The 15,129-nt window shown below is 41.7% G+C and overlaps 1 protein-coding gene across 7 annotated transcripts in view; it reads left to right on the forward strand.

Moving 5' to 3' along the window:
* The window catches only part of ATP8A2 (ATPase phospholipid transporting 8A2), a 322,239-nt gene that overhangs the window by 25,677 nt on the left and 281,433 nt on the right, over positions 1 to 15,129 (forward strand). For 5 of the 7 annotated variants that reach the window (XM_048933647.1, XM_048933645.1, XM_048933650.1 and 2 more), the window contains one exon: positions 9,443 to 9,587. The exons of 1 other annotated variant lie outside the window; for it this stretch is intronic. In XM_048933647.1, the coding sequence (XP_048789604.1) occupies positions 9,487 to 9,587 (101 nt within the window). In that variant the 5' untranslated portion in view covers positions 9,443 to 9,486. Of the gene's footprint in view, positions 1 to 9,224; positions 9,283 to 9,442; positions 9,588 to 15,129 lie in introns of those variants that run through there. One more of the 7 variants, XM_048933649.1, reaches the window with a different exon arrangement.

Here is a 15,129-nt window from a genome sequence, read left to right on the forward strand (position 1 = left end):
TTGCATGCAAAATGCTTCCAAGTTTTATTAAAGGAGCTCTAAATCCAGTGTTCTCCTAACTGTCTCAAATGCAGGCAGTTTGCATTCAGTGTATCCTAATGTTTACAAATGACTTTTGAGCTTGACTGACAGCAGGCCATGCCAATTCAGAGGTTTAAAGAAGAAAAAGAATGAGCTGAGCAGTATTGGATGAGCAGAAACAGAATTCCCCAAAGCCTCCAAATTCTGTAACCGCCAAACAAGAAGCATCAGTGTTTGGTGTTTCAGCTTCTGACAGACTCTTGGGTGAGTTGGAAAAAGGAAATAACATAAAAAATGTTTCTTTGTTACTATTAGGATACATACACTTTATAACCAATTCTCCTTCAAAGCCACCTTTTCGGTGCTTTTTATGGGGTTTGTTTAAGTTGTCATCAAGTTCTTCAAACTATCAGCACAAACTTCTTGTAGAAACTTTAACTCAGTCTTAGTGCCTTTCCATTGCTTACTAAGTTGTTGGATACCCAGAGCGTACGGGTCTTGGATTCAACTCTTCAAATTACCTACAGGTTTGAGAGAAGCCAATTTTTAGAACCAGCTCTTAGAAGACCAATTGCACTTGAAGATGTTTTGGGTTGGGACTGAGGAGTTTCAGCACCAGCTTGAGAGATTCCTCTGTCTTACTGGAGTTGCAGAGCTTATTATATATTTAAATTTCTGGTGATGAAGAGTAGTTGCTGATGCAAGTATTCGCTCTTTGTCATGGTATTAAATCTCACTTATCTGTTGCAAGAGACCCATAGACCATTAACAGACACAGTATTGTCTACTAGAAAAAAATATTGAAGCTCAGGTTATGATGACAAGCTGCTAGCAACTACGTGAGTGAGCTTGGAGAACAACTGAAGGATGAGTGGAATAGAGCCAGGGTCTAGAAAAGCCGTTGTTGTCCAGTGTAGTACAGGATCTTAAACAACACTGGTATCAATTATTAGTGCTCCACTGATCTGCTCCTGGACTGTGTTTATTCTGAAATTGTGGTCATAACAATAAGTGACTGCACAGAGTTAAGTTTTTTCCATTGAAAGATGTGAGCTTATGTGGTGTCTGTAGTTTGTTTTTCTTCTAACTTTTCTTAACTTATCGGTGATACAGGTGCAGCTATGGAATTTAGCTGACAGCTGTGGCTATGAAGCAAGAGGCAGAATAAGAATAGATTGCATTCGTCCCTTCTGCAGCTTTATTAGCTCAGCGTTATCAGCAGGAGCTGCCTGGTTTTGACATTAAGTGAGCAGGTACAAAATGACTTGGGAGATGGAGAACAGCTATTTTAGGCAAAGTGTTATTCCTCTTGTGGCCTCATCAAGGTTGCATACAAAGATTGTTGCAGGGAACAAACATCAGGCCTTTATTTTGCCATCCAAAGCAGCAAAAGAAAAAGAGGCCTTACTTCAGACTGCAGGCAATTCTTTCCTTTCCCTTGTCTAATTATTCTACCTTTTTTTTTCTTCTTTTGATTAATGTCTTATTCACTAGAAGAATTTTATTGGGTGGACTTTCTTCTTATCCTTTTCCTCAGTAAGAGCTCTGTCTGTTGACATATCTGTTACCTGTACGTGATCATGCATCTGAGTTTTCTCCATATAGTTGTTGCTAAGCTGTATTGCTGCAGTAGTTTGATTCTAGTTGCTGCTGCTTAATTCTTAATTCTAGTTTTCTGCAAGGAATTTGTTCTGTCAATAGTGACAACACTTGGCTTCATCATTCAACAGGATTTGGTCACATGCATCAAAATTCAGGCTCCAGCTGTCTCTGCTTGCAGCATGTAATTCCATTCACTATCTGACTGAGCCTGCTGTTCAAGACAAGCTATGTTTCTTGCCTCTAACTCTTCAGGAGTTAAGAACTGGCAAATTTGTCATACTTGGATTGACTGGTATGTGCAAGCTCTTCTTTCAGCTTCACTGAGCTCTGTTTATAGCAGGAATCTTTGCACTGTTTCCTGAATGGCAGTGTTAAGCATTCGTACTGTATTATTTATGTTCTTGATGACTGGATTAATGTCTATTTAAGACTGACACGTGCTGTCAGCTTCACATAGCTCTCTAGTTTCAGTGTAAGCAAACCCAAGCTACTGACCACTCACCTGACTTCTGGCTTTGAGTGATTACATGAAATTGTTCAAGAAATTGGTCTCACAGAAGAAGGTTGACAGGTGACTTCTTTCCAGCATGACAACTTCTCTTGCAGAGCAGTACACTGTCCACTGTTTTAGACAGCCCTTTGGTTTTAAGTAACTTCTGAAATACTGAACATTGTCAAATTGGTTAACTTCCCTGCCCAACAGTACCCTTCTTTGTTAATTTTGTTGGTCTACCTGCATTGTATAGCTATGCAGAGAACAGAGATGTTACAGAGCTGCTGGCTATTTAATTTCCTTTGCAATGCCTGGGTCAACTTGATTGATGACAACTCTTTTCCTGCATCTTGGATTTCAGAAAATAAGCTTCCTTTGCTCAATCATGTTCTGTCATGTCTCTAAAGCTTTATTTACTCTTAATATCCTTCTGGGGACCCTGTGTTCATCTGATTCTCAATTTTGTTGTTGGTCTGCATGTAGCACTGAAGAAAATTCCTGTCTTAAAATCTGATTTTTCTGCTGTGCATAAAATATTTTTCATCCTTTCTGTGCATCTTTAAAACATCTTCAAAGGTATAGATGTGGTTTTGTCTTCTGACTTGAACAGATAGGTTATCTGAAATGTTTAAACCCTAGCATTCCAAGTTTAGTTTGTAATAGAACCATTCCATAGCAGTCACAGCTTTTTTGACTCTAATGCAGAATTTTAACCACTATAACTCTTGCTGTTGACAAACAGGAATTTGGATTAATTAAAGAATAAATGTCTAATCTGATGTTTTGCTCAATTCAGCATGCTCAATGAGAATCTGCTGGAACAAGAAAGTATTGAAAACAAAACAGCTTAAGAGAAATGTAGAGAATATACCTACCAGTTTTAGCGTCAGAACTGAGTTCACTTCCAACTTGTCTATTTCATATTCTCACCAGCCAGGAAAAATAAATACCTTCCCCAGAACTGTTTCACTGTATGTAGTGCTGCTTCTGTTTTACTGCATGAACTGCTAATCTGAGTGGGAGTAATCACCCAATCTCTGCCATGTAATGCAGACAATACAAATAGACCATTTTGTTAGGGTTGCATGATGGGAGCCTCTTATCCTGTTAGTGTAATGGTTGTGTGGTTTCTAATGCTTGGAATGATGGAGATGAAGGGAAAACTTTCTGTTCCCTTAATGCTTAAACAAGCATTTCCTGATTATACTCTGAAGCTTGCGTACTTATGTTCCCTCATTTACTGAACATGTTGTAGCTAGCACACAGCAGTTTGCAGAACTTGTCACGGCCTTCTTGTTGCTCTAGGCTGAAGTGCTGAATGTTAGGCCTCCAGTCTAAAAGACTTTAACTGCTTCTGTGTAGCCCTTACATTGGCAGGACTGACGCCGTTGCCTCTTTAGATGACCCTTTGCCCTTCAGCCTGATCAGACAGTACTGGAGCAGAAGTGTAGTGTTAGTGAAGTTCTAAGCTAAAATACTCAAGGATTTTCTGCTTTTTCCTACTTACCATTTGTATTCTTGCAGGAATTTTGTTATATTATGTATAAAGGATTGCTTTTTACTAAATGGCCTCAACAAAAGTTGTGTAGGAACCCAAGGCAACACCCCTGGGAGAACTGTGGAAATGTATCCTATGCTTCTCTGATTTATATCTGCCTATTAAAACTTAGGCAAGTCCAAGTCATTGTGTCTACAGTAACTTCAGGTAGAGCAACTCTTGCATAATTCCTGGGAGAAGTGAGTGGTGATTTGCAATTATATTAACTTCAAGGCTGTTTTTATGAACCCTGATACTTGTCTGCAAATGTCTAACCACATCTTATTTTACAGAACACTTCTCTAATAACAAAGAAGGGAAGCATGTTTAAAGTGACTTCTGATGAGGTGAGAACTAGGAAGGAAAGGGCTCCACTGTAAGTTACTCAGAACTTTCTTTCTCAGACTCTTCTATATAGTATTACATTACTGAATGCTGTAGAAGCTTTCTCATTTTCAGAAAATAAGGCCTTAATGCTTATCATCAAGTTGTCACATGAACTGGTTATAAGTCATGGTCAAAAGATCGCAATCCTGGTAGGAGCCGAGCTTTCATGGAAGACTGGGCAGCTGAAGTGCCCTACAACTCCTCCTAGGGCGTTCTGTGCTCAGGCTGTTTGAACTCTTACCTTTAAGCATTTTCAGATTCCCTGTTAAGTGCATTGCAGTGGAACAGTGAATGGAGTTTATGAAACAGTGCAAGAAGGGAGTGTGTTTTGGATAAAAGCAACTTGCTTCAACAAGGGGTCTGAAGCTTGGCTATGTAAGAGGTTGTGGACAATTGTCAGCTACAGAACTTCTCATTTGGTGTCATCTTTAGCACTCAGTGAATAGTTTGTGAAACTAACCGTGCGAAAGAGAAGTTCATCAAGAAAGTGACGGTAACTCAGAGCCTGGAATGGCTTGTGAAGAACCAATTTCATTTCACTGCAAGCAGAATCCCAACCTATCTGACACCTCTTGAAATATGTCTTACAGTTTCAGATATTCAATTTGCATCTCCTTTCTCTGAGGCTTAGCCTGTAACAGTACCACTTCATGTTCTGTTGGAGGCTCTTGGTAAGATTGTTTGCTTTTATTTATTTATTTTTCTTGGAGAAGAAGTGTGTTTCAGCTGTCTCTAAATTGAAAACCACTAAGTAATACGTTTGAGGTGACACAAGCAGCTGCGTCTGGTTGTTTGATGTTGGGCCTGTGACTGCCAAAGCAAAGAATCATGGAGCAACAAAGGCTAGATAGGACCTCTGGAGCCTGTAGTCCAACTCTGCTCAAACAGGATCAGTTTCTTTAGTTCAGTGTTTTCATTTACTAGATCCTAGTCCTGCAGTGTGTGTGAAAGCCATAAGATTATTCTTGGCTGTCACACTTAGCATTACTTAAGTTCCAAGCCTGACTCAGTGAAGACTTTCTGGTAAGTGCCATTGCAAACCTGCTGTTCCTCATAGTTTGTGATTCTGTTATAAGCACTTGATGGAGTGCTCCATTACTCTGTTAACACTTTTTCTTAAAAATGGAACGTATTAGTAAAGCAATCAGGCACCTCTCCAAGATGGAAGACAGAGGTAGTAACAATGATCTACTTCAAGGGAAAACAAGTGCATTGCAGTGAGTTCTCTCGTGACCTGTGATGGTTGGCAAGCTTCATAAGTGACTGATCTATGTATTAAAAAAATATTAATAAATTAAAGAAACAAACTGCCAAATTCAGAACACTTTATTTACTCAGAGAACTTACAATTAATAATGAGCAGACATTAAGGAGATAGATATGTGTGGGAAAGACCACATTTGCAGGTCCAGTGAAGCAAGATTATTATGTTTTACTGAACTGTTTTTCAAGTGATAATAACTGCAGTGTGAAGTTGTCTGGATAAATCAGGCATGATGTCCTAATGATGAGAGAAAACTATAAAATAAGGTTTTTTTGGTATTTTGTCAGGCTTTAGCCCTTACTTTTTTTAGAAAATTGATTACATAGTGTGAAATAAGAGCTTTAAAAACCATGCTTTACGAAAGGGTGTTTAAACTCTACTCTTCCTTGTGGAACTCTGAAAGCACAGTGGGAAATAATATTAGACTCCTGCTGTAGGTGCCTCAGGTCCCAAAATTGAGGCCAGATGTATTAGGCACTGTTCAAATTCCACTGAGATCTCAGTTCTGTTAAAAATGACAAGTAATGAGTGTTTTCCTGGATAATCATGGTGCTTTAGTAGCTCTTTGGTACCTTCACATGTACCTGTGGGGAGTCTGGCTCACTAGTATCTCATAATGTTTTTTTGTTTGGTTGATTCTCTAATTTACCTTTTGTGATTTCTGCTTTACATAAATAGATCAAGACTCCATCAAGGTTTATTTCCTGAATAGAAGTGGGAATAATCACTTAATGGCATATTTTGATTTTGGTCAATGACAACTTTTGGCCAAGTACTAAAATTCTTCTTTCTCTTTTCCCTGAATTGCACACTCACAGGCTGAGAGCAATGTGGTGACACTGGGAATGTATTTCCATGATTTCTGGATGGGGAAGAACTGGCAGAATGACTGGGAGGACTGACAGAGGAACTCAAGAGTAACTAGTTGAGCTGAAGTGCTCAAGCAGTGAAAAGAGTAGCAATGTTTAAATGCTGAAGTAATACTGGATATTCTTGCAGAATCTGCTTCTTTCTATCAAGTTATCTTGACCTGACAGATTACACACAGACAGATGTAAACTGTTTTGTATTCAGGATGCAAATGCAAAATGATACACGTTTAGGATCAATGTAATGAGAATATCCAAAACCTTCTGTAGTTAACCATACCAACTAAACAGGCTGTGATGGTCAATGTTCTACCATTAATGTGTTCTGCTCTAGTTTTTCCCCCATATAAATTGGGTTGCAGTGCTGCAAGATCTTGAAGAAATAAAAGAAAATGTAGATCCCACGGGACAAAAATCTTCCCTGAGTGCTAAGTTGGTCAGCCCTGAAGCAAAATTAATGAACTTGATGACTTTGGATACAAAGAAGTAAACATTGCTGAAAAAGAGCTGCACCCCTGTAGAAGCTGATCAAACCTGCATGGTGTGTATCCACCTTTTCTCAACCAGTGAACAGAAGTGAACTTGTTTTCACCTTTTTGAAGCGAGTCTGTGCATGGTCTGGTTCCCTTGAGGAAGATGCCCTCTGAAGGTGGTGTTGCTTCTGGCACTGCTGTTCACCAGGAACCCTTCAGAAGCTTAGGGCTCCTTAATCTTTCTGAATGTGAGGAATGAAAGCTTGTACAGCCAGTACATAGGTCACTATCTGCAGGCTTCTGGCTACGATCTGCTTAGAAACAGGGAAGGGAGGTGGAAGGCATTCCTGCTGGGCAGGATTAGTGGGTAATCTTCCAAAATGAGGCTTATTCCACTAAGAATTGAAGCAGCTGATTTGAACCACTTTCAAAAATGCAAACCCTCTTAGCACAGCTGCTTATACAAGCTCACAAGCTGGCTTTGAAGTCTTCTGCTATACCTAAAGAATGAGGTTTATGAATTTGTCTTTGGAGCATCTCTCTTGGCAGTAGAATGGTCAGGAAAATAGTACGTGAAGTAAACCTAAGTGCCTTTGAATTTGGTCATCTGTCAGTTATTTCTAAATGTTACAGCACAGCTTTGTGATAGTTGATAGTGAAGAAAACTGGTGAACAGGAAGATTTCAAGAGTCAGAGGGAGTGAGATGGAAAAAAAAACTTGTTTGTTACAAGTAATGTCATCAGGGGGAGGGAAAATGTTTTTAATTGTATGCTTGCACAATTATAATTGTGCTTCTGTTCAGGAGCTTGACAAGGAAAACAGATGAAAGCTGCTTCCTTGCACTTAATGCTCTTAAGGGTACTGCCCTTTGATCTCCACCCAGTTACACAACATGGAATCAATGGGAAAGAACAGCAAGTCTCCAGTACTGCTCTTAGCTCTGTTTTTCTGCAGAGTAAAATGTTCAGGAAGATTGAGTGATCCTTTGTGTTGTGGCAAGTTTCTTCAGACTGAGTAACCTGATACAGTATTATAATGGCATTATCTTGCATGATACACAGTCTTACATATTTTATTTCAGGTATTTGTTCATGAAGTATGTACATAAAGCTTATTTTTGCTGTCTGAGTTAGTGTCAGATGTAAGTAAAGGCAATCAATTCATTAGGCCTCACAAAGTTCAGTTTAATGTATCCAAAATACGAATTTACAACGTGAAACACTTGTGTTGGGCAAGAGATGGTATTGTTGAAAGCATATTAGTTTAATTACACAGTGGCTTCATTGGCCAGGTATGAGAACTGTGAAATTTTTCTTGGTACTGACATGTGTTGTAAAAACAAGGGGTAATGTTGCCCTCTAGTGCTTAAAGTTTAGAGGTTGTAGAGCCAGTTTGCCGTGACAATAAAATTATCAATAGTCTGGAAAGGCTGGGGTGGAGGAATAGAATATCAGCCTAGACTGGTTTATTTCTTACACACACACAAAGACAAGGCATATACCAGTAGTATGTGAGAACTTAAGGGCTGTAGTAGGGCTGCTGTTTTTCCCTCAAGCTGTAGTTAAGAAGGACACAGTTAAATTTCAGGGGCACTCTATGTACTGAGTTCTTTTTAGGCACTGTTGGATCCAATCAGTTTGTTGCAGGTTGATACTAGCATAAATCAGAAATAGCTGCTGGATTTGGCTTTAACACTGATTAATACTGAGAAATAAGTATTGTATCTTTGAAAAATCATATAAACAACAACAAAAAAAAACATTTTTAGAGGATTACTGTGATCTTATTCTTGTGCATAGAGCCACCTTTGCTAGACTGTAAATCTGTGGCTTGTTATACTGCTTATCCAGTGTTTGCAGCTCAAGTAACACAGCATCTCCATGGCTCAGAATGGAAGGGGAAAGCTGAAATACATCCCTGCCTCAGTAATATGTTGAGGCTTGGCAGAGAAATAGCTAGTTATTTTCCCTGTACCTGTGTTGGCTTCCTCTTAGCGCAAAGTGAAACGGCGCTTTGCATAAGCAAGTTGGAGTTAAATTATTTTCAAGTCTAAGAACTCATCTTTGAAACCGTGAGCGTAAAGCTTTCGGTCTCTTCAGTCCAAGTCGAGGTGTGGTGCTGGGGAAGGAGCCCTCTGGCCAGTGGTCTGTCTGTGGTGTCACTTGAGGGAAGAAGCTGTGCGTGAACTTCTCCCACCCCCGTGGGCCTCAGCGAGGTCCGTGAGCGTGGTTCTTTGCCTTGGGCTGCGCCGGGCAGGGGCGTGCGGCACTAGGGGCACAGATGGGCAGCACCGAGGCCCGGAGCGGCGGTGTGCCCGTGCCTCCCGCCCGTGGGTTGGCCCCGCGCCGGTGCCTGGCGGTCTCCGGCAGCCGCGGGGTTGCGGGGCCGGATCCCGGGGCGAAGAGCGGCCGCGGGGCGGGGCCCCTCCCGCTGTTCGAGGCTGGCGGGCCGCACCGCTGCCAGCTGGCTGCTGTGGGCCCGTGCCCCCTCCCCGGCCCTGCATTATTTATCAGCCGCCGCCGTGGTAACCGGCGGGGAGGTGCTCCTGCGGGCGAAGCCGCGGCTCGGCCCGGCCTTTCTCCTCCCTCAGGCGCGGCCCCGGCGGGAGCTGCCGGCCCGGGGTACCGAGGCTGCGGTAGGTGCGGCGGAGCGGGCGGGATGGATGGATGGATGGATGGATGGATGGATGGATGGATGGATGGATGGATGGATGGATGGATGGATGGGTGGATGGGTGGATGGATGGGTGGATGGATGGATGGTGGCCCCGCGCTGACCGCCCCGCTCTCCCGCAGGACCGGTGTGTTCCCCCACGGGATACAAGAAGGCGGATGATGAGATGTCCGGAGCCACGTCTTCGGCGGATCTGGACGAGGCGCCAGCCCGCACCATTTACGTGAACCAGCCCCAGCAGAGCAAGTTCCGCGACAACTGGGTCAGGTACGGAGCTCCCCGCTTCTTCCTGCGCGGGCTGCTGCCGTGGGCACGGAAGGATCCGCCGCCCCTCCCTGCCAGCACCGCGCGGTCCGGCGGGGCGCAGCTCTGCGCGTGCGATCAGAGCGCTGAGCCCGCGGAGCTGCTCGGGTGGGTTTTGGAATGGCAGGATCTGGTTCTTAGGTACGGCAGGTGACCTGCAGAAATGTAGCGTGAGGTTTGGGTGAAGCTGGCTGTACAAACTCCATGCAGCGTACTCTTCAAAATGAGTGATGCTCAGACTCAAGGATAACTTAGACTAAGTGTAACAAATTGGAAGGAAGGAAAAAGCAAGTCTTAACGGGGCAGGAATAGCTGAAAAGTTTACAAATCCCATTTCTGTGCATTTGAGGCTGTGGTCCAGTTGTGTTTGTAACAAAGACCAGTGGGAATTGTCATTGGCAGTCGGAGCCCTTCCAGTGTGTGTTTAAGTGTCGGTGCGATGAACGCCGTGCTGTTGTGGGTTAGAAAGGTGAGAAACAACCACTGCCACAGCGGTGTGAGGATGTGTAAGGTGCACAAAAACAGTGCTGTTTGGTTAGCGAGGTGAGCAGATGGCTGCTGTCATGACCAAGGAGTGTTATTTAGCAGGCGTCCGTTGGTGCAGATGTTTGGGTCATTGTTCAGGGAATGGTTTATACAATGAGTGCCTTTGTGAAAATACAAAAGAATTTTATATCCTGTTGAAATGATGTATTTTATTGGCTGTTTTATTGCATGTATATGATCAAAGGCAATTTGAAGAATATTATCTCAAAGATTGCTGGTCTGTGTAGTGCAGTGACTTGCACATAATTTTCTAAACAACTTTTACTTATAATATGCCAGCCTGCAAAAGCCTATGGCTTAGGAGGAGTTACAGTTATAGATTTTCATTGTGTCTTGTTTTTTGTACGTGGACAACACCATCAAATGTTTTTTCACTTTTTTCTTTCTTAAATATTGTATGAGTTTGATGCCTTTTAGGGATAGAGTATTTGTATTTTTCCTACTTCACAGTAAAAAATGAGGGGATGAAGATTGGCTTAATGGCTGTTTATGAGGGTGGGTAGTGATAGGACAAGGGGGAATGGTCTTAAATTGAGACAGGGGAGGTTTGGGTTAGGTATCAGGAGGAAGTTTTTCACACACAGAGGGTGGTGACGCACTGGAACAGGTTGCCCAAGGAGGCTGTGGATGCCCCATCCCTGGAGGCATTCAAGGCCAGGCTGGATGTGGCTCTGGGCAGCCTGGTCTGGCGGTTGGCGACCCTGCACATAGCAGGGGGTTGAAACTAGATGATCTTTGTGGTGCTTTTCAACCCAGGCCATTCTATGATTCTATGGTTAACACGTAGCTTAGGTTTTTCTGAAGGCATTCAGTTTTGATCTGGTGAAACTGTATGGAAATATAGGGTGTAACTATGTTACTAGGAGTTAGTTCTTGCTGGCCTTGACGCCAGTGCTTGAGCAAGCTGTGTCCAGTTTACAGTCCAGATGCCGTCCTCTGACACCTAAGGGGCATTTCAATAGCTGTTGTAACTGACTTCACACTGGTTTGCCTCCAAACTTGGGCGGCTTGATCCAGGAGTACTGGTGTAACTAAGGGTAGGACAAGAAGAGGTAGCATAATTGGGAAAGCAGAGATGTTTGCATTGCCTAATTAGCAATCTTAGCTCCTCTGCATCACTTAGGAACTGATTCCACTTTGTAATTGCTTGCTCCTGGTTACGAAGGAAGCTTTGACCTCTTCCCAGCAATTTTTTAAGGATGACAGCCTTTCACTGTGGAGTTAGATTTCTCCCCTCAGCTCAGTGGAAACAAAGGAAAGGTGATGTATCCTTGTACCTCTTGTGGTTCAAAGGGTGTCTTTTGTGCAGTGTGAGTGGTTACTTGCTTGTGTATATTGCTTCTTCTCTTCAGTACAAGTGCTGTATTTATTGCCTGTGGACTCTTGCTTACTGTGTCCAGCTTCTGGATTTCTCAGTGCCACTGGAATTGAGGATGTGTATGAAATGTCAGTGTGCCACAGTGTGGAGTGCTGTGTAAGCAGATAAACATCTGTATATGAGGGCTTACAGCATTAAACCCAAGGAGATGGGGAAGCTTTCTTTTAGCATTGTGTGACTTCTGACTGTCAGTTTTTGGTAGTTGTCAAGAATTCACAGTGTGAACTTGTGAATGCTCATAGGAAGCTTCCCAAACCTTGAGGCATTATATGGAATAGTTTGCTCAAAGCTGAGCAAAACAGAGCAGGAAACAGAGCTGGATTTTCTTCAAGATGAAAGTGTTCTAATTCATCACAAATACGCTTTTTTTCTTGCTCTCTCTTCCAGGAGAGAGGCAGTGTTAAAAGTGAACTCCTATGGTTTTTTTTTTGTTTTTTTTTTTTTGCTTGTTTACTTGTTTTGTGGGAGAAAAAGGAAAGTGATGTATATATCTGTGTATCTATGTCTATCCCTATTTCTGATTTTGGGCAAGTTATGCAAAACAAGAAATTCCTGAGTACAGCTTAGAAATTCTATACAGTACTAATGCAGAGATGAAGCGGATGGCAAAACAGGAGGACACTGTAAGATATTAAAGTGTGAGGATGCGGAAGGAGGAATTTTTTTCAATCCTTTTTTTCTCTCCCTCAACTTAATGGTGTGAGTAAGTGAGCTTGTGAAAATTTGAGGAGTGATGGTTGGATATTTCACTGCACATTTCAGACTTTATCAGAAGATATTTTAAAACTCAGTGGCACAACTTTTTATGTGTTGTGTGCCTGATTTAGTTCCTTTGTAAGGAACTTTGGTTCCTTACATGTATCACCATTCTTCTTTGCACTGTAGCAGCAGTAACTCCTTCTGTAGAAACACCCTATGTGTTTTCCCTGTTAACTGTGTTCCATTTGAAAATCTGTGTCCATGTGTAACTTTGTTAACCTTCTAATAAAAGGTAAATAGAGTTCCATTTTTCAGCAGAAAGATTTTAGAAGCTCTGAAGTATGCAGAAGTGGAACAAAAGTAATTACTGTCCAACATACCCTTAGCTCCAGTGTTGCATTCTTACTCTTATGAAAGCTATCTAGCAGCTGTTTGGACTTGTTCAATATACACAACTTAGGTATGTATCTGTTTATTTAATATGGCTATTTCTGTGTATAAATTTTAAGTTTAATATGAAATGAAACAAGTCCACATTCTGAAAACCTGCAGCCTTTCTGTACGGAGCTCTATGCTCCTAAAGGCAGTGGTTGTAATCTGTAATCTGAGGCACTGAACCCTGATGGATGAAAGTCTACCAGCAGCTGTCACAACCCTAAAACATCGTTGGCTGCAGAAGTCTGGTCACCTATCTCACACTGTCTACAGAGACACCAGCCTGCTTTTTTTCCTCCATTCTTCTCAACAGGCTATGGGAAAAGGCTTTCTTTCTCTGTACTTATTTAACATACTTTCTCTTCTCTGTAATCCAGGTGAGAAGAACAGAATAATAGTGAATCATTATTTCCAACCTGTACCTGGAGTGACTGAGCAGTGACTGATTAGGCTGGTTTCTACCCAATTACAGCAGATCATTGTGGTGTGAAAAGAGCTATAGCAAGAGTGGCAGCTGGGCTGGCAGTTCTGACTTGAAACATTTTTTGCTGAGTTTGATGGTCTGCCTGTTTCAATGACAGTACCTTATTTTTGGTTTATAATGTGATTGATTTTCTTAACAGTGAGGGAGATGACTCAGAAGTCTTTATTTCACAGTTTGAAAGCAAACTTGAGTAGTGCCTTGTAAAAACAGAGAGTGAAGATGGGGCGTGATGATAGCGGCTGAATTGTGTCAATATTTCTGAGATGTATGAGGTAATGGCATAAATACCTACCTAACATATCCTCACTGGTGTGCAGGAGACTGGTTTATTTTGCTTAACAAAGTGAGAATGTTCTTCAGGACCACTTTTCACTGAAGTAGAATTCCTTGGTATTCCTTACTAATATGGGAATTGGCTCTGAGTTCATTAGCTTATACTGAGTACGTGAGACTGTACTGAAACATTCTTCCAATGCATGTGGTAAGTTCCACCAGTGGAGTGGTCTAAGTCGCTCATTTGTTGCAAATATCTTGATGCTGGCATTAAAAACAGCTATTTTTTATTTTTTATAAACAGAATTTCTCCTGCCTTCTTTATCCAAGAAACAAAGCAGCGCTGAAATTAATTCAAAGACACTTAAAACTCTAAATTAGAAAAAAAGAAATCCCAAGCACCCAAACATTACAAGTGTTGTGATAACTGCTTTCTGCAGTGTTCCTGTATTTCACACTCAGTAGTGCCTTTTGGTGCAATTCTGAGCACATCTGAGGCAGGACTCGAGGTTCAGCCTTGGTGTGTGACTTGTAGGAGAGCAGGCACAGACACCACTAAGAGCAAAATTCTATTCCATGCGTTTAGTGGATCGAGAAGTCTTGTTGAAAAACTTCTCATCAGAAGAGGATTAGATGGCTTAATCTATTAAGAAGACCCCTCAAAATGCACCAATATCCACAAAATCCATTGTTTGGAGAGCTGTGCTACCACAGCTTGAATCTTGCTAGAAAAGTGAGCGAGAGGTAAATTGGTTTCCACTTCTGAGCTGTGCAACATCTTAAAACTTGAGCAAATCTTTGAGAAGGAATTTCTTAATTCTTAAGGCAGAGATATTGCTGCACAGAACGTAGTGCTGGAAGCTGCAACAAGGCTGCTAGTTGTAACGCAGCAAGACTAGTGCTTAACGGGCCACTTAGCTGGAGTCCCAGGCTGTTCCATCAGTTTACTTACAAGGTGCTTGCTGAGACAAAGTTGTGACCACAGTCTTTGTTCCTTTTTAATTTCAGTTGTATGGAACCAAGCATTAGGTTATATGCAGGCACTATAGAAGCCACTTGCATTACTGATAAAGAGCAGTTTGTGCTATTTTGGAATGTGTGGGAAGATTTCCACTGATGCTACTGAAATACAGGTTGCTGGTAGCAGAAGCCAATTAGTATTGACCAACTAATGCAGATAACCCAGTTAGTGTTATTTATCTGCACTTAGGCTCTAGATTGGCTTTCCTTTTTCTCTAAAATGTGCTTTATGTAAGTGCTTTCTGCATGAAACTACCTGTATTTAGCTCATAAGTTTCAGACAAGATAACCATTTGTAGTGGTATTTGTATTACATTTGGAAATCTTTTCTGTTGTTGTATGAGTAGATTGTTTAGTGGAAAAGCATCTTGGAGTCCTTCAAAGAATGAATATATTGTCAAATTCCAAATGATGCAAGTGGTAAAATGCTATTGTTAAACTAATTCTCTTCTAGCTTTTTTAGTTCTAGGTAGATATTGTGTTCAACTGGTAAGAAATGCTGATTTATGATAGAATATAACAAACAATTCTTCTGCAGTGCAGCAGTAGCGGATACTGAAATCTATCACAGTGCAGAAAGATTTGGATACCATTATGGAAGGAGTGCTTTAGCCATTGGAACGCTCTCCATACTTGCCTGGTGTTGGTGATGTGTTGCTAATTTGTGCCAA

This window comes from Lagopus muta, chromosome 1 (assembly GCF_023343835.1).
Source record: "Lagopus muta isolate bLagMut1 chromosome 1, bLagMut1 primary, whole genome shotgun sequence".
In the NCBI taxonomy this organism is placed as follows: domain Eukaryota; kingdom Metazoa; phylum Chordata; class Aves; order Galliformes; family Phasianidae; genus Lagopus; species Lagopus muta.